Source organism: Neoarius graeffei, chromosome 16 (genome assembly GCF_027579695.1).
Source record: "Neoarius graeffei isolate fNeoGra1 chromosome 16, fNeoGra1.pri, whole genome shotgun sequence".
Lineage (NCBI taxonomy): Eukaryota > Metazoa > Chordata > Actinopteri > Siluriformes > Ariidae > Neoarius > Neoarius graeffei.
The window spans coordinates 16,745,988-16,769,006 of record NC_083584.1 but is presented as its reverse complement, the minus strand read 5'-3'; the positions used below and the strand labels follow the sequence as shown (position 1 = coordinate 16,769,006).

Here is a 23,019-nt window from a genome sequence, read left to right as displayed (position 1 = left end):
TATTGGATCATTTTCCTCAATAAATAAATGACCAAGTATAATATTTTTGTCTCATTTGTTTAACTGGGTTCTCTTGATCTACTTTTAGGACTTGTGTGAAAATCTGATGATGTTTTAGGTCATGTTTATGCAGAAATATAGAAAATCCTAAAGGGTTCACAAACTTTCAAGCACAACTGTAAAACTGCACTCATTGTACCTAAGATTACTGTTTTTTTTTTTAAAGCAAAGGGTTGTCTTACACCAAATACTGACTTTGTTTCATTTATTACGGCTTACTACTGTGTATTTTTTTAACATTGAAACATTTAATTTCATAGCCCTGCGATGACCTGGCAACTTGTCCAGGGCGTACCCCGACTCTCACCCATAGTCAGCTGGGATAGGCTCCAGCCTGTCCATGACCCTGCACAGGATAAACGGCTACAGATAATGGATGGATGGATTTAATTTCATTATTTTTAAGCCGTTTTTGGTCGACAGCATTTCTTTAAATGTTCCTAAGACTTTTGCACAGTACTGCATGTATATAGGTATATATTTATTCTATCCACATTCACTGGATATTAGCAATCGTGCGCTCTGATTGGCTACTCTACTACTAGGATATCAGCTCATATACCATGAGTAGACAAAAACAAAATGGCGGCGCATATTCCTGAACCAACCGAGGATGAAATAAAAACTCTACTCGAAAGCAAAACAGCAAAAAATACAAAAAAGCAACAAAATATAGAATAAAAGTATTTGATGGTAAGAACGTATCTTTTTTTTCATTTTTCAAGAATTATTATTCTCGCATTTTTCACAAATTGCTCCTGTCATTTCGCTGGCTTGTTTACATTCTAAGCGGAAATTATTTTGTTGGATGTTTTGTATAAAGTTTTTATTTATTGAATTTGCAAAAATAAAAAATAAAAATGCTCTGTTTCTCAAAATCCAGTGAATGTGGATAGAATAAAACAGTTATTCCACTCAATCTTCTTATACATGGCGTATAGCTGACTCAGCACTACGCACCTCATCAGTTATCAGCTCATGTACGACTCGATTTTGTGGAATAACTGTTAAATATACAGTATATATTTCTAAGAAACTAGAAAAACAGTAATGCAAACACAAACCTTTAAAATTAAGTAAGTAAACTGTGCCTTACTTTATCATATCACCTTGCAATTTTTTGATAGTCTGTTCAAAGTAATGTCGTAGTGAAAGTAAAATCGTACGGAGTAGGGATGCCTTTCTGGCAGCCTCCTTCTTTCGGTGGTAGCCTGTAGATACAGTGCTCAGAAGGCAGTTTTAATGTTTAATCTGGCGTTCCCTGCCATAATTTCAGCGAGCATATTGTTTCATAAGGAAACTTTGCGAAGAGTTGTTGACTGACTGCCGCTCACGCAACACACAGGCATAGTTAGAAAGTCAGGATGCACTGGTTTACACTTTACACACACACACGTAGCCCAGCCTCTCGCTATGTTTAACAGTTGGAACTTAGCGGTTTTAAAACTAGTTTTGCAGTTTTGCAATTTCTGTGCGTGATGATAATGTGTAAACTTTGGATTTCCATAGGCTATGTTAAAATGTTATCATTGTCCTGGCCTGCAGGTAGTTCCTGGTGATGACAGTGAGGGGGGTGAAATAACATGTATACACACTACCATTCAAAAGTTTGGGGTCACCCAGACAATTTTGTGTTTTCCATGAAAAGTCACACTTTTATTTACCACCATAAGTTGTAAAATGAATAGAAAATATAGTCAAGACATTTTTCTGGCCATTTTGAGCATTTAATCGACCCCACAAATGTGATGCTCCAGAAACTCAATCTGCTCAAAGGAAGGTCAGTTTTATAGCTTCTCTAAAGAGCTAAACTGTTTTCAGCTGTGCTAACATGATTGTACAAGGGTTTTCTAATCATCCATTAGCCTTCTGAGGCAATGAGCAAACACATTGTACCATTAGAACACTGGAGTGAGAGTTGCTGGAAATGGGCCTCTATACACCTATGGAGATATTGCACCAAAAACCAGACATTTGTAGCTAGAATAGTCATTTACCACATTAGCAATGTATAGAGTGGATTTCTGATTAGTTTAAAGTGATCTTCATTGAAAAGAACAGTGCTTTTCTTTCAAAAATAAGGACATTTCAAAGTGACCCCAAACTTTTGAACGGTAGTGTGTGTGTGTATATATATATACACACACACACACACACACACATATATATATATATATATATATATATATATATATATATATATATATATATATATACACAAAATGGAATCATTTGCTGACAGCTCAGTCCCCCCCAGTTCAAAAATCCTATCTGCGCCCCTGCCCAAACACACTCTCCGCAGGTTGAATTTGAGTTTGTCTCATAAATTTGTGACACTTTAATCTCTGAATTTGAGTTTTTTTCTCATAAATTTATGACTTTTTAATGTCTGAATTTCTCAGTTTTTTTTCTCATAAATTTGTGACTTTTAAATCTTTGAATTTGAAGGTTTTTTTCTCATAAATTTACGACTTTTTAATGTCTGAATTTCTCATTTTTTTCTCATAAATTTTTTACTTTTTAATCTTTCAATTTGAGTTTTTTTCTCATTAATTTATTACTTTTTAATGTCTGAATTTCTCATTTTTTCTTATAAATTTTGGACTTTTTAATCTCTGAATTTGAGCTTTTGTTTCTCATAAATTTATGACTTTTTAATGTCTGAATTTCTCAGTTTTTTCTCATCATTTTTTGACTTTTTAATCTCTGAATTTCTCAGGTTTTTTCTCATAAATTTGTGACTTTTTAATCTCTGAATTTTTGAGATTTTTCTTATAAATTTATGACTTTTTAATGTCTGAATTTGAGTTTTTTCTCATTAATTTATGACTTTTTAATGTCTGAATTTCTCATTTTTTCTCATCATTTTTTGACTTTTTAATCTCTGAATTTCTCAGTTTTTTTCTCATAAATTTGTGACTTTTTAATCTCTGGATTTTTGAGTTTTTTCTCATAAATTTATGACTTTTTAATGTCTGAATTTCTCTTTTTTCTCATCATTTTTTGACTTTTTAATCTCTGAATTTCTCAGTTTTTTTTCTCATAAATTTGTGACTTTTTAATCTCTGGATTTTTGAGTTTTTTTCTCATAAATTTATGACTTTTTAATGTCTGAATTTCTCATTTTTTCTTATCATTTTTTGACTTTTTAATCTCTGAATTTCTCAGTTTTTTTCTCATACATTTGTGACTTTTTAATCTCTGAATTTTTTAGTTTTTTTCTCATAAATTTATGACTTTTTAATGTCTGAATTTCTCTTTTTTTCCTCATCATTTTTTGACTTTTTAATCTCTAAATTTCTGGGTTTTTTCTCATAAATTTGTGACTTTTTAATCTTTGAATTTCTCAGTTTTTCTCATAAATTTGTGTCTTTTAAAACTGAATTTGAAGGGGTTTGTTTCTCATAAATTTTTGACTTTTTAATCTCTGAATTTCTGAATTTTTTTTTCTCGTAAATTTGTGACTTTTTAATCTCTGAATTTCTCAGTTTTTCCTCAGTCTTATATAATCACAGTGTTTATAAAAGTTTTCTTAACTGTAAGCTTTGAAAATTTTATTGATGTATTGTGAAGCTTTTAGAAACGTTCCTGCAACATTCGTGTAACATTATAGCTCAAAGAAACACAAACGCAAGTTTCTGTGATGCTAATTTAATTGCAACCGAACCTTCTTAGAACATGTTTTTATTAATAACATTCGCTATTAGCTGAGTAAATGCAGGCTTCATGACAGGTTTTAATCGTTCATTTCACAACCATACTGGATGAGAAATGGGAATACAGCCACCAGTCAATCCCAGGCCCCCACACACACCTGGAGGCAATTTAGATTCTTTTTAGGAGGAAACTCACACAGGTTCCTGAGCTCAGGATTTTAGATGGTCACCACATTTTAATTTTCCCATTAACTTCATCCACAGCTCACCTGGCAGCCATCGTACAGAGGCGTTATGAAGGGCGTCTTGTCATGTGTCATCTCCTCATCATTGCTGGCAAGGAAGCGCACGGCATGCTGGTGTCCGTGGGTGGTGGCGTCGTACCAGCTGACTGAGTTCTGGCACATGCAGGTGAAGTTCTGTCTGGCTGTGGCACTCAGAAGCTTCAGGAAGGTCAGCTGGACCACAGGAACCGTGATACCATCAGTGTCTATATAGGAGAACTGCAGTGGGGTAAACATAGAGGAGCAAGTCATCAGCATACAGTGTACATATATGAATATAGTTTTCAAATGATAATGAGAAGGAAGCCTGTTTTCCTGCATTTGCTCCAACGACTACATCTGGAGCTCATTAGTGAAACCTGGAGCTCCAGCCTGTGAGTTTGTATTATTCACCAGAGACAAACAATCTTCTAGTCTTAATGCGACTATGAGTCGTAGTGACATCTGACTGAGCAAATCTGCGTGACAAGGTCACATGTGTCAGACCGTATGAATGAGCTTGTGGTGAGCAAAGCCTCTGACAGAGCTATGAAGTCTTCTTTAATGAGCTGGGACTGATGCAGATATTTCATATGCACTCGCCAGAGTTTGGCCTGAGGCTTAGAAACGCAGACACATACTAATTTCTCCTCCACGACAGCATTCATTATTTATTTCTTTATTTTTTAATTTACTGCCAGACATGGAGTTATTCATATCACTCAGTTATTTGAGTTTAATCCCCGAGCCTCTTCTCTTTCTTTAATTATATATCAAACATTTAATAACGGTCTAATGACCCTATAGCTATAATAAGAACCCATAGCATATAATTATGCATAACACATGTGCACAGCACCTTATTTTCTGGTACGAGCTGAATTACTAACAGGACAGAAAGACTGTCTTTGACATGAGCAAATTAACATGATCACTTGCCCACTTTTTTGTGTATGGACTTTAGTGTTGAGGTTTTTTTTTTTAGAAAGTGCCGTTTATTTCAAGGCTTTTTGACATACAAGTGCCAAATGTATTATTCTATCCACATTCACTGGATATGAGCAATTGCGTGCTCTGATTGGCTACTCGACTACTAGGCTATCAGCTCATATACCGTGAGTAGAGTAAAACAAAATGGCGGAGCGTGTCGCTGAACCAACCAAGGATGAAATAAAAACTCTACTCGAAAACAAAATCCTCAAAATACAAAAAAAGCAACAAAATATGAAATAAAAGTATTTGATAGTAAGAACATATATATTTTTTACATTTTTCAAGAATTATTATTATTATTATTATTATTATTATTATTATTATTATTATTATTATTATTATCACATTTTTCACAAATTGCTCCTGTCATTTTGCTGGTTTGTTTACATTCTTCATCCTTAAGCATTAAAATTTGTTGAATTTTTTTTTAGACTGGTTCAAAAGCCCAAAGAAGTTTGAAAATTACAGAAATAAAATGTCCAAGGAAGAATTAAATAAACGTCTAAAGCAATTCTATACCTCGGCACGACAGCAAGACGGCACTTTATACAAAAAAAACAACACTAAAGTCCATTTGTGCAGCCATCGATAGGTTTTTAAGAAGTCTGGCTAAGCAGAAATGATTTTGTCAGACGTTTTGTATAAAGTTTTTATTTATCAAATTTGCAAAAAAAAATGCTCTGTTTCTGAAAATCCAGTGAATGTGGATAGAATAAAACAGTTATTCCACTCAATCTCATCGTACACAGCTTTTAGACTTGGTGCTACGCTCCTTGTCAGCTATCAGCTCATGTACGACTCCATTTTGTGGAATAATTGTTAAATATACAGTATATTATATTAACTGAATTCACATTCATTTTCATGTTCATATCACCGAGGCAAACAAACCATTAATTCTCTGTTTAAATTCATGATCTACCGCCCAGACTCATATTTCAAAAACTAACTAGCTTAGCTAAAAAAGGAGCTAGCATACTGTAATAACATATGGTCAGCTACTTAGCTAGATAAGTGCACTAATATAAATTAAAATAAAAGGACGAACATTTAACAGTTATTCCACGAAATCGAGTCGTACATGAGCTGATAACCGATGAGGCGCGTAGCACTGAGTCGGCTATAATCCGTGTACAATGAGATTGAGTGGAATAACTGTTTTATTCTATCCACATTCACTGGATGTCAAGAAACAGAGCATATTTATTTTTTGCAAATTCAAGAAATCAAAGCTTTATATAAAACGTCCGACAAAATCATTTCTGCTTATAACGTAAGCAAACTGTTGAAATGACAGGAGGAATTTGTGAAAAATGCGATAATAATAATAATTCTTGAAAAATGGAAAAAAAGATACATTCTTACCATCAAATACGTTTATTCTATATTTTGTTGCACCTTTTTTTTTTGTATTTTAGGGGGGAGTTGTTTTCGTGTAGAGTTTTTATTTCATCCTCGGTTGGTTCAGCAACACGCGCCGCCATTTTGTTTTACTCTACTTACAGTATGAGCTGATATCCTAGTAGTAGAGTAGCCACTCAGCGCGCGATTGCTCATATTCAGTGAATGTGGACAGAATAATAAGCTTTATACTGTTAATGTGAGTCATTTCTTTCCATCATCAAATGACCCTGTACACTTGTCGAAAAAAAAAGAACAGCTTCCCCTATCACTATGTTCATTTTAATCACTGATTTTCCATCCACCATCTTTGTTCGAGATATACAGAGTGAAGATTTATACATTTTTATAATCCTGTGGTTATGGTATGTAATAAGAGGTTATAGAGTAATAAATCCTTCTATAATGTAAAGTATATGAGTGATTATTGAGTGACGGATGGAAGGAGAGTATATCATTAGATATTAATATGTTCAATACGGGGAAATAAAATACTCAATAAAACTGTCAGAAATGTATAGCCAAAGAGTTAATCATCAGCCTGAAAAAGGTAAATGACATTCAGTGAAACCTTTTTATTGAGATTTTTAAGACTCGTTTTTGTGAAAGCCCTGACGTAAGCCATGAAGAGGAGATTGCAAACAAATGTAAACAAACCAGCAACATGACAGGAGCAATTGGTGAAAAATGAGATAATAATAATAATTCTTGAAAAATATAAAAGATACGTTCTTACCATCAAATACTTTCATTCCATATTTTGTTGCTTTTTCTTTGTATTTTTGGGGTTTTATTTTCGAGTAGAGTTTTTATTTCGTTCTCAGTTGGTTCAGCAAAACGCTCTGCCATTTTGTTTTTCTCTACTCACGGTATATGAGCTGATATCTTAGTAGTAGAGTAACCAATATATACACATACATACACACTGGACTTAGTTGCAGGAGTTAATTGGTGTTATTCAAAAAGGCAACCGTGATTGTGAAACAGCCCGTATATCCTGTTACTTGTGCTGCAATTTTGTAATTATTCTCAATTTCTTGAATTATTATTCAATCATTATATTCTTTCTTAATCACCCATAAGACTAGACATATTACATATTCACAATTATTAGTGACCTTAATGACAATGTGTGGGATCAGTTTGATAACAAGAGTGCTCTGAGAGCACAGTATCCCCTGCTGGCAACTATGCCATAACTCTGGTAAAATGCGACTGAATTGAACGAAATTGCAATATGCGTATTACTGACATATAACTAAGAATCATGACAAGTTTCGTGAAATTCCTCCAAAAATTGTGAGGGAAGTTGATTTCAGAAAGCAAGCACATCTTGATGAAATTGCCAAAGTACAAGTTTGTTAATAATCAATGGCATAACTCTGGTAAAATTTCCCCAAATTAAACAAAATTTCAATATGCGTATAACTGTCATATGTGACACCTCACCGAATCCGGGGACGCATGTCGGCCGAAACAAATCCGAGATAATCGCAAAAGAAGCATTTTTTTTCGAAATTTGTGATTTTCGTTTTTTTCCATCATGTGCAAGTTGAGATCTTGAAGAATGCAATCAGTATTTCAGATAATAGATTGTTTTGTTGGAAAAGCATACATTTTTTGTTGCAAATTGTCTCGTTTTTGTCAGGACTGTAGCCTGCTGGGGGGTGTGGGTAAATTACCATATGGGCCATTCACATGATGATTTAAGTCTTTTTTTTTTTTTTTCGCGAATCAGCTGTATGATACGAGCTGAGCTCGTGGCTACTTAAGCTGCATACAGGCATGTAATTTCACTATGGAATGAACAAGCTAAACAGAGCGCAGAGGAGCTGAGACACCGCGAAGCAAACAGACGCACGGTAGTTACATCAGAGATAACCATTTCTAGCAAAAAAAAAAAAACGCAACCAAAAGGAAGTGTTCTAGGACTACATTATTCCATCGGAAGCATTGATGTGTGCAAGGCGACGTTTCTCTTTCTGATGGGGTAAGTTTATTAATCTAAGGCTGTGTGGTTATTTTTGCATGTAACGGAGTGTGTTGTGGTTTGGTTACATGAAACTAGCATTGTGTTAGTTGTGTTATCATCGTGCTATCTTTCTTTCTTACGGTGTGAGTATTTTGTTATTTTTGCATGTAACGGAGAGTGGTGTGGTTTGGTTACATGAAACTAGCGTTGTGTTAGTTGTGTCATCATCGTGCTATCTTTCTTTCTTACGGTGTGAGTAATTTTTCAACCACAAAACGTTAAAGTATACTTTAGGACTTATTTTTGTACTTCATAATTGTTTTGGGCATACTTTGCATGGAAGGAAAATTGACGTGGTGATCTTTGTTTACATGAAAGTAGTATCATGCTAGCTTGTAGGGGGTAGAGCTTTCCTTAATGTCATGCAAATGAGCACCATTATGTGCCCTCCCTGCACCCAGAGTAACTGAGATGGAAAACTTTGAGGGCGATTTTCTCCCTTTCCTGTTTTAAGAGGTATGCACTTTCAAAAGGCCACACATTCTTCAAATATTGTCAGATCTCCACATGGAAGGCATCAATGGAAAGCTTAGAAAGTGTACTTTCTGAATCTGTCAATAACTCAAAATGCCCCCGGGCCAACATTTGTCCCTGGATAACATTATCTGACACATATAACAAAGCCTTTGGCCAAGTTTGGTGAAATTCCTCCACAAACTGTGAGAGGAGTTGATTTCAGAAGAACGTACAGTGGGGAAAACAAGTATTTGATCCCTTGCTGATTTTGTTGGTTTACCCACTAAGAAAGACTTGATCAGTCTGTAATTTTAATGGTAGGTGTATTCTAACATGTGGAGACAGAATATCAAAAGGAAAATCCAGAAAATAACTTTTAAATATCTATATTAATCTATTTGTATTTTATTGAGAAAAAAAAGTATTTGATCCCCTAGTAACCATCAAGAGTTCTTGTTAATACAGACAAGTTAGACTCTCCAAATTACCTTGTCACCTAAATTGAAGACACCTGATATCACTAATGACTTGTATAAAAGCCATCTGGCCACAGAATCAATCAGTTTGTCAGACTCCAAACTCTCCAACATGGGAAAGACTAAAGAGCTTTCTGTGGATTTAAGGGAGAAGATTGTAGACCTGCACAAGACCGGTATGGGCTACAAAACCATTAGCAAGAAGCTGGGCATTAAGGTGAGAACTGTTGGTGCAATTGTGCACAAGTACAAGACTCACAACATGATCATCAATCGACCTAGGTCTGGGGCTCCAAACAAGATCTCACCTCGTGGGGTTTCCAGGATCATGAGAACGGTGAGAAATAGACCTAATACAACACGGGCAGAGTTAGTGGATGATCTTAAAGCAGCTGGGATCACAGTCACCAAGCAAACAGTTGGTAACACTTTACACCGTAATGGTCTAACATCTTGCAGTGCTCGCAAAGTACCCCTGCTTAAGAAAGCACATGTGCAGGCCCGCCTGAACTTTGCCAATGAACATCTGAATGACTTGGAGAGTGACTGGGAGAAGGTGTTATGGTCAGATGAGACCAAAATTGAGCTCTTTGGCATCAATTCAACCCGTCATGTCTGGAGGGAGAGACGTGCTGCTTATGACCCCAACAACACCATCCCCACTGTCAAGCATGGAGGTGGTAACATTATGCTTTGGGGGTGTTTTTCTGCACAGGGCACAGGGCTACTTCACCGTATCAATGGGAGGATGGACGGAGCCATGTACCATAAAATCCTAAGTGAAAACCTCCTTCCCTCTGCCAGGAAGCTTAAAATGGGTCGTGGATGGGTCTTCCAGCAGGATAATGACCCAAAGCATACAGCCAAGGCAACCAAGGAATGGCTGAAGAAGAAACATATCAAGGTCATGGAGTGGCCCAGCCAGTCTCCGGACCTGAATCCTATAGAAAATCTATGGAGAGAGCTGAAGCTCAGAGTTGCCAAGCGACAGCCACGGAATTTTGATGATTTAGAGGTCATTTGCAAAGAAGAGTGGACCAAAATTCCTCCTAATATGTGCAGAAACCTGGTCATCAACTACAAAAAACATCTGACCTCTGTGCTTGCTAATAAGGGGTTTGCCACAAAGTACTAAGTCCTTTTGGCAAGAGGGTTCAAATACTTATTTTCCTCAATAAAATGCAAATAAATTAATACAAATTCTTTAAAGTCGATTTCTTGATTTTCTTTGTGATATTCTGTCTCAGCATGTTAGACTACACCTACCATTAATATTACAGACTGATCGAGTCTTTATTAGTGGCCAAACCAACAAAATCAGCAAGGGATCAAATACTTGTTTTCCCCACTGTATACCCTCATGAAATTGTCAAAGAACAAGTTATTTAATCAAGGGTCAAAACTCTGGTAAAAAAATTTCACAAACGAAATTAAATCGTAGTATGCGTATTACCGTCATATAACAAGGCCTTTTACCAAGCTTTGAGAAATTCGTTCGAAAATTGTGAGAGGAGTTGATTTCAGAAGGCAAGCACACCTTCATGAAATTGTCAAAGTACAAGGTTGTTAATCAAGGGCCATAACTCTGGTAAAATGCGACCAAATTGAACATGCATACTACCGACATATAACAATGCCTCTTGCCAAGTTTGGTGAAATTCCTCCAAAAACTGTGAGAGGAGTTGATTTCAGAAGGAAAATGCACTCTCGTGAAATTGTCAAAGTATAATTTTGTAAATCAAGGGCTGTAACTCTGGGAAAATGTGACCAAATTTAAGAGTATTGCAATATGTGTATTACCGACATATAACAAAGAATCCTGACAAGTTTCGTGAAATTTCTCCAAAAATTGTAAGAGGAGTTGATTTCAGAAGGTGAGCACCCTTCCCGGGATGGACGGAAGGAAATCACAACGACATAATCCCCCTTCAGGCCTTTCAGCCAGCGGGGGATAATAAAACTCATCCCTGGCTAATTGAGTATATTTTCTTGAGTATGCCAGAGTAAAATTTCAGCTCTCCATGCAGACTTTCTGGCACACCGACAGCTGAGTCTGTGGTAAGACGAGGGATTTGAAGAGACTCGTACCCGTTTGCCCCTCCTGTACTGGCTGTACCAGCTGCCCGGCTTCTCTTTGCTCCAGGCTGCGAGTTTTACCTGGATTTAAATGATATAGACACAGATCAGTGATCCAAACCATGTGTAAGAATCAAGGCTGGCTGTACGTGACTGTGCTTCGGGACTCACCGTTTCGAATCGTTTATCCGGGTGCAGGCAGGTTTCTCCATCAGCTGTAAAGTTGCAGAACACCTTGATGGAATCTTTATTGCAGCCCTGATTTGGGTCGATCCAATATTCACCTAAAGAAGAGGGTGTGTACGGGGATAGAGCAGTGAAATACTTCATTCAGAGTGCAGTATTGTTAAACGTCGAGCATTTCATTGAGCAAGTGAATTAAAAATGAAATTATGATTGTTAAATCAGAGTGCACTGAGCGACATGGGAGAGTCAAAACTGGATAGATTTGCTGTAAAGTATTTATTCACAAAGAGTCGAAGGTTGATGCTCAGTCTGTGTATTTTTTGTAGTAAAATAAAATTTGATAAGTGTTCAATATATGATTGCGTTTGCATCAGTAGGTCAAATAAAGTACAACTACTAGCCTGCCTGAACAGATTGGGTCATACCATCTCTATAATGCGGGTGGGATATCATCAGCTCTTTGCAGGTGCGTGCCGGACTCTCGAAAGTTCCCAGCGGCTTCCTCATCAGCTCCACCTCCATCTTCATGGAGTTCAGAGAAGCAAACACCTCCTCCATTCCCTCAGCATCTTCCAGAGGCGTATCAGCCTGCAAGAAGTAATCCATGTTCAACTGAACCTCCGCTTCCTGCTCCTCTTCTGTGCGGGCTCGTCCTCTGGTCCGGTCCGAGTTCTTCCGACGTCTCTTACGTCCCTCTCTGATGGGCACCGATTCGAACATGGTGGCTGGAGGACCCTGACGGCAGCACGAATGAGAAGTGAGAGAAGTCTTAAGGAAGGTTGAATTTTATTATATTTTCACTTTTTTTTTTAAAAGATGCCATATGCGCGGCACGGTGGTGTAGTGGTTAGCGCTGTCGCCTCACAGCAAGAAGGTCCGGGTTCAAGCCCCGTAGCCGACGAGGGCCTTTCTGTGTGGAGTTTGCATGTTCTCCCCGTGTCCGCGTGGGTTTCCTCCGGGTGCTCCGGTTTCCCCCACAGTCCAAAGACATGCAGGTTAGGTTAACTGGTGACTCTAAATTGACTGTAGGTGTGAATGTGAGTGTGAATGGTTGTCTGTGTCTATGTGTCAGCCCTGCGATGACCTGGCGACTTGTCCAGGGTGTACCCCGCCTTTCGCCCGTAGTCAGCTGGGATAGGCTCCAGCTTGCCTGCGACCCTGTAGAACAGGATAAAGCAGCTACAGATAATGAGATGAGATGCCATACAGTGGTGCTTGAAAGTTTGTGAACCCTTTAGAATTTTCTATATTTCTGCATAAATATGACCTAAAACATCATCAGATTTTCACACAAGTCCTAAAAGTAGATAAAGAGAGCCCAGTTAAACAAATGAAACAACAATATTATACTTGGTCATTTATTTATTGAGGAAAATGATCCAATATTACATATCTGTGAGTGGCAAAAGTATGTGAACCTCTAGGATTAGCAGTTAATTTGAAGGTGAAATTAGAGTCAGGTATTTTCAATTAATGGGATGACAATCAGGTGTGAGTGGGTTTTATTTAAAGAACAGGGATCTATCAAAGTCTGATCTTCACAACACACATTTGTTGAAGTGTATCATGGCACAAACAAAGGAGATTTCTGAGGACTTCAGAAAGAGCGTTGTTGATGCTCATCAGGCTGGAAAAGGTTACAAAACCATCTCTAAAGAGCTTGGACTCCACGAATCCACAGTCAGACAGATTGTGTACAAATGGAGGAAATTCAAGACCATTGTTACCCTCCCCAGGAGTGGTCGACCAACAAAGATCACTCCAAGAACAAGGCGTGTAATAGTCGGCGAGGTCACAAAGGACCCCAGGGTAACTTCTAAGCAACTGAAGGCCTCTCTCACATTGGCTAATGTTAATGTTCATGAGTCCATCATCAGGAGAACACTGAACAACAATGGTGTGCATGGCAGGGTTGCAAGGAGAAAGCCACTGCTCTCCAAAAAGAACATTGCTGCTCGTCTGCAGTTTCCTAAAGATCATGTGGACAAGCCAGAAGTCTATTAGAAAAATATTTTGTGGACGGATGAGACCAAAATAGAACTTTTTGCTTTAAATGAGAAGCATTATGTTTGGAGAAAGGAAAACACTGCATTCCAGCATAAGAACCTTATCCCATCTGTGAAACATGGTGGTGGTAGTATCATGGTTTGGGCCTGTTTTGCAGCATCTGGGCCAGGATGGCTTACCATCATTGATGGAACAATGAATTCTGAATTATACCAGCAAATTCTAAAGGAAAATGTCAGGACATCTGTCCATGAACTGAATCTCAAGAGAAGGTGGGTCATGCAGCAAGACAATGACCCTAAGCACACAAGTCGTTCTACCAAAGAATGGTTAAAGAAGAATAAAATAAATGTTTTGGAATGGCCAAGTCAAAGTCCTGACCTTAATCCAATGGAAATGTTGTGGAAGGACCTGAAGCGAGCAGTTCATGTGAGGAAACCCACCAACATCCCAGAGTTGAAGCTGTTCTGTATGGAGGAATGGGCTAAAATTCCCCCAAGCCAGTGTGCAGGACTGATCAACAGTTACCGGAAATGTTTAGTTGCAGTTATTGCTGCACAAGGGGGTCACACCAGATACTGAAAACAAAGGTTCACATACTTTTGCCACTCACTGATATGTAATATTGGATCATTTTCCTCCATAAATAAATGACAAAGTATCCTATTTTTGTCTCATTTGTTTAACTGGGGTCTCTTTATCTACTTTTAGGACTTGTGTGAAAATCTGATGATGTTTTAGGTCATATTTATGCAGAAATATAGAAAATTCTAAAGGGTTCACAAACTTTCAAGCACCACTGTATGCGATTTATAGTACCCCCTGTTTCCTGTGAGGTGCATTGCAGCTGCTATCAAAACAATGATGAGCCTTCTCCTTTCATGCTAATAATCTTTCTTCTTTTGGAAAGATGTGTTACAGGTCAGAATTGGAGGTCAGGTGGAATTTTTCAACCGAGCTTAGAATTTTTAACCCGGTTCATAATTTGCTACTTGTATTCGGGAGACTTTATATATCTAGGGTTAGGTTTAAGGCCCAGTCCGACAATACCGATAACTATAACTATAAATAAATCAGTCCTCTGCAGTTTATGTGGTTGATGCTCACACTAAACCGATAGCGATCCCTATAGCCCAGGCCTGGGTTTATCCGAATCGGTGAGATTGCTTCTGGAGCCATTTTTCCAGACCTGGACCTGATCCGATAAAACATCTGACCAATCAGGTAATTGTTTACATGTGACATTGTCTGAGCACGTGCTATTTTTCCTGGGCATCTTTGTACATCCTTGTTGCATCATGAAGTCACGAAATACAGATTCATGGAAAATTAAAAAATATAATACAAAGCACGGATCTTTTATTCACAGATATGTGATTTTTCGTGAAATATCAACAGTCAATGAATAAAGTAAACATATAAATGCAGATAAGATATTTTAATTAGGAACTTCAGCAGTCCAAACATTTAATTATTTTAGATTTCTTAATTTTTTATCCATGATGCATCATCCGTATGAAATCGGTAACCAATCTGTAATATACTGAAACGTCCATGACCAATCTGTAAATAATTAGCATCTGTGATGGATCTGTATTAAAATCCGTAACCACTCTGTATTTTGTATCCTCTTTTTATTTATTATATTTCCGTAGTCCGTGACCTATCCATATTATATCTACCACTGGAGTGTGTTCATGGGTTGTTTTGAAGTCCAAGCTGTACAATATGACCCGGAATAACATGCTACTACTTGGAAAAAACTTCCATGACTATTCCTAAGTTGCATGCGTTTATTTCCCTGAGTGTCAGGACCAAGTGATATTATATTCAGGATTATAGTTGTGGTACGACTATTCCAGACTGGAACTAAACTCAGGTAGAGGTATAGTCAGAGTTGTAGTTATAGGTATAGTTATCGGTATTGTGGGACCGGTGCCCGAAGGGTTAGGATTTGGGAAGACTTTATATTTTTTTGATCAAAGTATTTTTTAAAATTATTTTCCAATTACAGATGGTACAGACAATACAAATCTATACAAAACAAGCACAATTTGAACAAACACAAGTCAACCCATCCCATCCCCAAAATACCAGACCAGTAGTACGGATACACATAGCCAGACATCAAGAACCAAAAAAAAACCCCAAAGGTTACAAGCAGATTATCTCATTCATGTCAACAACTTCACAGGGTCACATACCCGTAGAACACAGCCATAATAGTTATATAGTTATGTTATGTTGGTAGCTGAGCTGCCATACTTTCAACAAAGGATATGAATGGTTGCCAGATAGCATAGAATTAGCCAACATGTAATACATCTAATGCTGTATCAGATTTTTTCGAGATGAATATGACACATAATCTCTCTGATCCAGTGGCCAAATGACTTTGTATTTTCTAATAAAACATGAAGTACCTTGGGCTTAGGTTTAGCGTTAGGATTTGGGAAGACTTTGGACTTTAAACTACTTGATAAGTAATAAGACTGGACTCATTAATACATTCAAAAATCTCATTTTCACTTTGTGTAATTTATCTAGTGTGGCCCCTGAGCTTCGCTGGAAAGTTCAGACATTTCATCTTTCACAAAACGAGGCAGGAATATGGCAAATGCCCAGCGAAATACTTTTCCCAAAACTTGTTGACAAACAGCCAACATCGTTTCGTTTACTAACTACTAACTTAAACTTATAAATGGGATTAAGTGAACTTTATTTGTCCACTGGTTACAGTACATCTTGCTCTGAAAAATGTACTGATGCCATATTCACACCCAGTGGACATTAGTACATGAAAGTGTGTAGACGTTACAGGTCAGAATTGTAGGTCAGGTGGAATTTTTCAGCCGAGGTTAGAACGTTTAACCCAATTCATAATTTGCTACTTGGATTATTAAGTGAGATGTACTGTACCTAGGGTTTGGTTTAGGGTTAGGATTTGGGAAGACTTTATATTTTAAACTACTTGATGACGAAACAAGACTGGGCTCATTAATAAATTCAAAATATATATCAATCCTTCCATCGCAATTATCGTTGGTCTAGTGGTTAAGGTGTTGGGTTAAGAATCAGAAGGTTCTGAGTTCAAAAAAATGCTAATTAGGTAAGTAGGAAGCGGTAGACAGACCAGAGGAAATACTCGGTACGTGTAGACAGAGAGGAAGTGGATGGAAGAAAGAGAGACAAAAGAAGTGATGGAAAATCCCTTTTAAGAATCTTAGATAATCCAAAATTTCACCTAGGTTGGAATTTATGAACTAGATTAATAAAAAAAAATTTAACCTTGGCCAAAAAAAAAATCATCTGGGTTGAAATTTTTTGACCTGTAACGTATGCATTCCTTGTGAGCAGCGATGTTGCAACTCACAAAGGAGGAGTTTATTTCTGGGCTGGAAAAAATGTAAAATAAATAAATAAATAAATAAATAAAGAAGACATGAATGAAGAAGCGAGTCAAATCCATGTCACAGCAGTGACACAAAAATCCATGAAGATTTCTAGATTGAAACTATTATTATTCTCAGTCCAGAAAAACTTTTGAATATTACAAATATACACTTTTAAAACATTTCGCTTTACAGTCGTCAACTGACTGGGAATTATCCTTGGTCAAAATTCAGTTGCTTTTAGAGTACCTGAGTGAGAGAAAAGCAGTTTTCCCATTAAACTAAAGATATCGGCGACACGATGGTGTAGTGGTTAGCACTGCCGCCTCACAGCAAGAAGGTCTGGGTTCGAGCCCTGTGGCCGGCGAGGGCCTTTCTGTGCGGAGTTTGCGTGTTCTCCCCGTGTCCGTGTGGGTTTCCTCCGAGTGCTCCGGTTTCCCCCACAGTCCAAAGACATGCAGGTTAGGTTAACTGGTGACTCTAAATTGAGCGTAGGTGTGAATGTGAGTGTGAATGGTTGTCTGTGTCTATGTGTCAGCCCTGTGATGACCTGGCGACTTGTCCAGGGTGTACCCCGCCTTTCGCCCGTAGTCAGCTGGGATAGGCTCCAGCTTGCCTGCGACCCTGTAGAACAGGATAAAGCGGCTAGAGATAATGAGATGAGATGAGACTAAAGATATCGAATTCAATATTTAACAGTTATTCCACGAAATCGAGTCGTACATGAGCTGATAGCACCGAGTTGTCTATAAGCCATGAACAACGAGATTGAATGGAATAACTGTTTTATTCTATCCATAGTCAGTGGATTTTGAGAAACAGAGCATTTTTATTGTTATTTTTTGCAAATTTGATAAATACAACTCCGATTCCAAAAAAGTTGGGACAAAGTACAAATTGTAAATAAAAACGGAATGCAATTATGTGGAAGTTTCAAAATTCCATATTTTATTCAGAATAGAACATAGATGACATATCAAATGTTTAAACTGATAAAATGCATCATTTAAAGAGAAAAATTAGGTGATTTTAAATTTCATGACAACAACACATCTCAAAAAAGTTGGGACAAGGCCATGTTTACCACTGTGAGACATCCCCTTTTCTCTTTACAACAGTCTGTAAACGTCTGGGGACTGAGGAGACAAGTTGCTTAAGTTTAGGGATAGGAATGTTAACCCATTCTTGTCTAATGTAGGATTCTAGTTGCTCAACTGTCTTAGGTCTTTTTTGTCGTATCTTCCATTTTATGATGCACCAAATGTTTTCTATAGGTGAAAGATCTGGACTGCAGGCTGGCCAGTTCAGTACCCGGACCCTTCTTCTACGCAGCCATGATGCTGTAATTGATGCAGTATGTGGTTTGGCATTGTCATGTTGGAAAATGCAAGGTCTTCCCTGAAAGAGACGTCGTCTGGATGGGAGCATATGTTGCTCTAGAACCTGGATATACCTTTCAGCATTGATGGTGTCTTTCCAGATGTGCAAGCTGCCCATGCCACACGCACTAATGCAACCCCATACCATCAGAGATGCAGGCTTCTGAACTGAGCGCTGATAACAACTTGGGTCGTCCTTCTCCTCTTTAGTCCGAACGACACAGCGTCCCTGATTTCCATAAAGAACTTCAAATTTTGATTCGTCTGACCACAGAACAGTTTTCCACTTTGCCACAGTCCATTTTAAATGAGCCTTGGCCCAGAGAAGACGTCTGCGCTTCTGGATCATGTTTAGATACGGCTTCTTCTTTGAACTATAGAGTTTTAGCTGGCAACGGCGGATGGCACGGTGAATTGTGTTCACAGATAATGTTCTCTGGAAATATTCCTGAGCCCATTTTGTGATTTCCAATACAGAAGCATGCCTGTATGTGATGCAGTGCCGTCTAAGGGCCCGAAGATCACGGGCACCCAGTATGGTTTTCCGGCCTTGACCCTTACGCACAGAGATTCTTCCAGATTCTCTGAATCTTTTGATGATATTATGCACTGTAGATGGTGATATGTTCAAACTCTTTGCAATTTTACACTGTCGAACTCCTTTCTGATATTGCTCCACTATTTGTCGGCGCAGAATTAGGGGGATTGGTGATCCTCTTCCCATCTTTACTTCTGAGAGCCGCTGCCACTCCAAGATGCTCTTTTTATACCCAGTCATGTTAATGACCTATTGCCAATTAACCTAATGAGTTGCAATTTGGTCCTCCAGCTGTTCCTTTTTTGTACCTTTAACTTTTCCAGCCTCTTATTGCCCCTGTCCCAACTTTTTTGAGATGTGTTGCTGTCATGAAATTTCAAATGAGCCAATATTTGGCATGAAATTTCAAAATGTCTCACTTTCGACATTTGATATGTTGTCTATGTTGTATTGTGAATACGATATCAGTTTTTGAGATTTGCAAATTATTGCATTCCGTTTTTATTTACAATTTGTACTTTGTCCCAACTTTTTTGGAATCGGGGTTGTAAAAACTTTATACAAAACGTCCGATAAAATCATTTCCGCTTAGAATGTAAACAAACCGGCGAAATGACAGTAGCAATTTGTGAAAAATGCATTAATAATAATAATAATAATAATAATAATAATAATAATAATAGTAATTATTGAAAAATAAAAAGATACGTTCTTACCATCAAATACTTTTATTCCATATCTTGTTGCTTTTTTATTTTTTGGGGTTGAATTTTCAAGTAGTTTTGATTTTGTCCTCAGTTGGTTCACCAACACGTGTCACCATTTTGTTTTTCTCTACTCACGGTATATGATCTGATATCCTAGTAGTAGAGTAGCCAATCAGAGCGCGTGATTGCTCATATCCAGTGAATGTGGATAGAATAATAAGCTTTATACTGTTAAAGTGGGTCATTTCTTTCCATCTTACCTAAATACTATATGTTTTTACAACCACATGCACCTTATTCTCTCGATCACATATACTGTATTTATTTATTTATTCATTCATTTATATTCTTCCTGTTCAACTGTACTCTGTCAACGTGGGCAAACGTGCAATTATCACACCTAATTGTGCAATACATTCACTTACCGTATCACTGTGCAATAATCCACCGACTGATCGTCATGCTGTATCATAGGTCACAGCCTAGATACATAGAATTACATTTATTTTTTTAAGCAGTTCTTGTATAGATACATTTATCTTTTTTATTGACTTATCTATCTTTCTATCTTGTACAGATTTATCTTTTTGCTTGAATGTTTATCTTGTACAGACCTGACTATCTTTTTTTTTCCCCCTTAATACTAAGTGTTTGTATGAATACACCGACTGGATTGCTTGCTTCAATTTCACTGTACTGTACGGTGCAGTGACAATAAAGGAATCTTGAATCATCAAATGACCCTGTACGTTTGTTGGAAAAAAAAAAACAGCGTCCCCTATCACTATGTTCATTTTAATCACTGATTTTCCATCCACCATCTTTGTTCGAGATATACAGAGTGAAGATTTATACATTTTTTATAATCCTGTGGTTATGGTATGTAATCAGAGGTTATAGAGTATTAAATCCTTCTATAACATACAGTATACGAGTGATTATTGAGTGACGGATGGAAGGAGAGTATATCATTCGATATTAATATGTTCAATACGGGGAAATAAAATACTCAATAAAACTGTCAGAAATGTATAGCCAAAGAGTTAATCATCAGCCTGAAAAAGGTAAATGACATTCAGTGAAACCTTTTTATTGAGATTTTTAAGCTTCGTTTTTGTGAAAGCCCTGACGTAAGCCATGAAGAGATTGATGAAGGGCTTACAGGTGGTCCTGGTGGGCCTGCAGGTCCTGGATCTCCTCTTGGACCGACCGCTCCCTGAAAAGGGAAAAGAAATAAAAAGAAAGAAAGAGCAACCTACTGTAAATCACTAATCACTGCATCCGAACACCTCCCAAACACCCTGCTACCATCTGGCAATGGGCTCAAAGGGATTATCTGGAGCTGAGCAGCAGAATTGCTCTCTCACACGGGTTTCACAAAAACAATACGATCCAAGAAGAGGGTTGCTATAAAACACACTGACTTGTATACAAGCACTCAGAGACCATCATACAACACAAACACGCCCTGTGTCTGAATTCGCTCACTCGTTCACTACTCCCTACTCACTATACAGGGACTACTGTGGAGAGGACTATATAGTGAGCTCACTGGTAAAATGAACAAACACTTTCGGACACTCTTCCACCGTGACGGTATTTACATCATTGCTTTTGCACAATTAAAACGTCCCAGATCAGTCGGCTTTCAAAATAATAAATGCATGCATGTACTTTTGTCATAAATCCATATTATACTGAGCGTATTTCCCACATTAATCAATACAAAGTACCTGCATCTTTCAGTTCTTTTAAATCAAGGCTTCTTTCTTTCTTTCTTTCTTTCTTTCTTTCTTTCTTTCTTTCTTTCTTTCTTTCTTTCTTTCTTTCCATCCCTTCTTTCCATCCCTTCCTTCCTTCCATCCCTTCTTTCTTTCCATCCCTTCCTTCCTTCCTTTCCATCCCTTCCCTTCTTTCTTTCCATCCCTTCCCTCTTTCTTTCTTTCCATCCCTTCTTTCTTTCTTTCTTTCTTTCTTTCTTTCTTTCTTTCTTTCTTTCTTTCTTTCTTTCTTTCTTTCTTTCCATCCCTTCCCTTCTTTCTTTCCATCCCTTCCTTCTTTCTTTCCATCCCTTCCCTTCCTTCTTTCTTTCCATCCCTTCCCTTCTTTCTTTCTTTCTTTCTTTCTTTCTTTCTTTCTTTCTTTCTTTCTTTCTTTCCATCCCTTCCCTTCTTTCCTTCCTTCCTTCCTTTCCATCCCTTCCCTTCTTTCTTTCCATCCCTTCCCTTCTTTCCTTCCTTCCTTCCTTTCCATCCCTTCCCTTCTTTCTTTCCATCCCTTCCCTTCTTTCTTTCCTTCTTTCCCTCCCTTCTTTCTTTCTTTCTTTCTTTCTTTCTTTCTTTCTTTCGTTCTTTCCATCCCTTCCCTTCTTTCTTTCCATCCCTTCCCTTCCTTCTTTCTTTCCATCCCTTCCCTTCTTTATTTCCATCCCTTCCCTTCTTTATTTCCTTCTTTCTTTCCATCTTTCTTTCTTTCTTTCTTTCTTTCTTTCTTTCTTTCTTTCTTTCTTTCTTTCTTTCTTTCTTTCTTTCCTTCCATCCCTTCCCTTCTTTCTTTCCATCCCTTCTTTCTTTCTTTCCATCCCTTCCCTTCTTTCCATCCCTTCTTTCTTTCTTTCTTTCTTTCTTTCTTTCTTTCTTTCTTTCTTTCCATCCCTTCCCTTCTTTCTTTCCATCCCTTCCCTTCCTTCTTTCTTTCCATCCCTTCCCTTCTTTCTTTCCATCCCTTCCCTTCTTTCTTTCTTTCTTTCTTTCTTTCTTTCTTTCTTTCTTTCTTTCTTTCCTTCCTTTCCATCCCTTCCCTTCTTTCCTTCCTTCCTTCCTTTCCATCCCTTCCCTTCTTTCTTTCTTTCCATCCCTTCCCTTCTTTCCTTCCTTCCTTCCTTTCCATCCCTTCCCTTCTTTCTTTCCATCCCTTCCCTTCTTTCCATCCCTTCTTTCTTTCTTTCTTTCTTTCTTTCGTTCTTTCGTTCTTTCCATCCCTTCCCTTCTTTCTTTCCATCCCTTCCCTTCCTTCTTTCTTTCCATCCCTTCCCTTCTTTCTTTCTTTCTTTCTTTCTTTCTTTCTTTCTTTCTTTCTTTCTTTCCATCCCTTCCCTTCTTTCTTTCCATCCCTTCCCTTCTTTCTTTCTTTCCATCCCTTCCCTTCTTTCCATCCCTTCCTTTCTTTCTTTCTTTCTTTCTTTCTTTCTTTCTTTCTTTCTTTCTTTCTTCTTCACTGCTGCCTTTTATTAAATCAAATTTGAGGCTTTTGATTAATTCCTTCCTCTGCACTAGAACTTTTATTCTTGTATTTTATCTCTCTTATTATATTTTAGCTTATTTTCTATTCTCTTACTATTTCTAATCGTACTTTAATTGAATGTCCGTTTATAATGTGTTTCTTCCTCCGTCCGTTA

At 37.6% G+C, this 23,019-nt stretch overlaps 1 protein-coding gene across 6 annotated transcripts in view; it reads right to left on the bottom strand.

Annotated features, from left to right (window-relative positions):
* col5a3a (collagen, type V, alpha 3a) overlaps nt 1–23,019 on the bottom strand; it is a 243,094-nt gene that overhangs the window by 12,016 nt on the left and 208,059 nt on the right. For 5 of the 6 annotated variants that reach the window (XM_060942576.1, XM_060942577.1, XM_060942578.1 and 2 more), the window contains 5 exons: nt 20,785–20,838; nt 12,025–12,334; nt 11,585–11,697; nt 11,426–11,494; nt 3,986–4,219 (listed from right to left, as the gene is read on the bottom strand). In XM_060942576.1, coding sequence (XP_060798559.1) covers nt 3,986–4,219; nt 11,426–11,494; nt 11,585–11,697; nt 12,025–12,334; nt 20,785–20,838 — 780 coding nt within the window. Of the gene's footprint in view, nt 1–3,985; nt 4,220–11,425; nt 11,495–11,584; nt 11,698–12,024; nt 12,335–19,664; nt 20,105–20,784; nt 20,839–23,019 lie in introns of those variants that run through there. The other variant, XM_060942581.1, reaches the window with a different exon arrangement.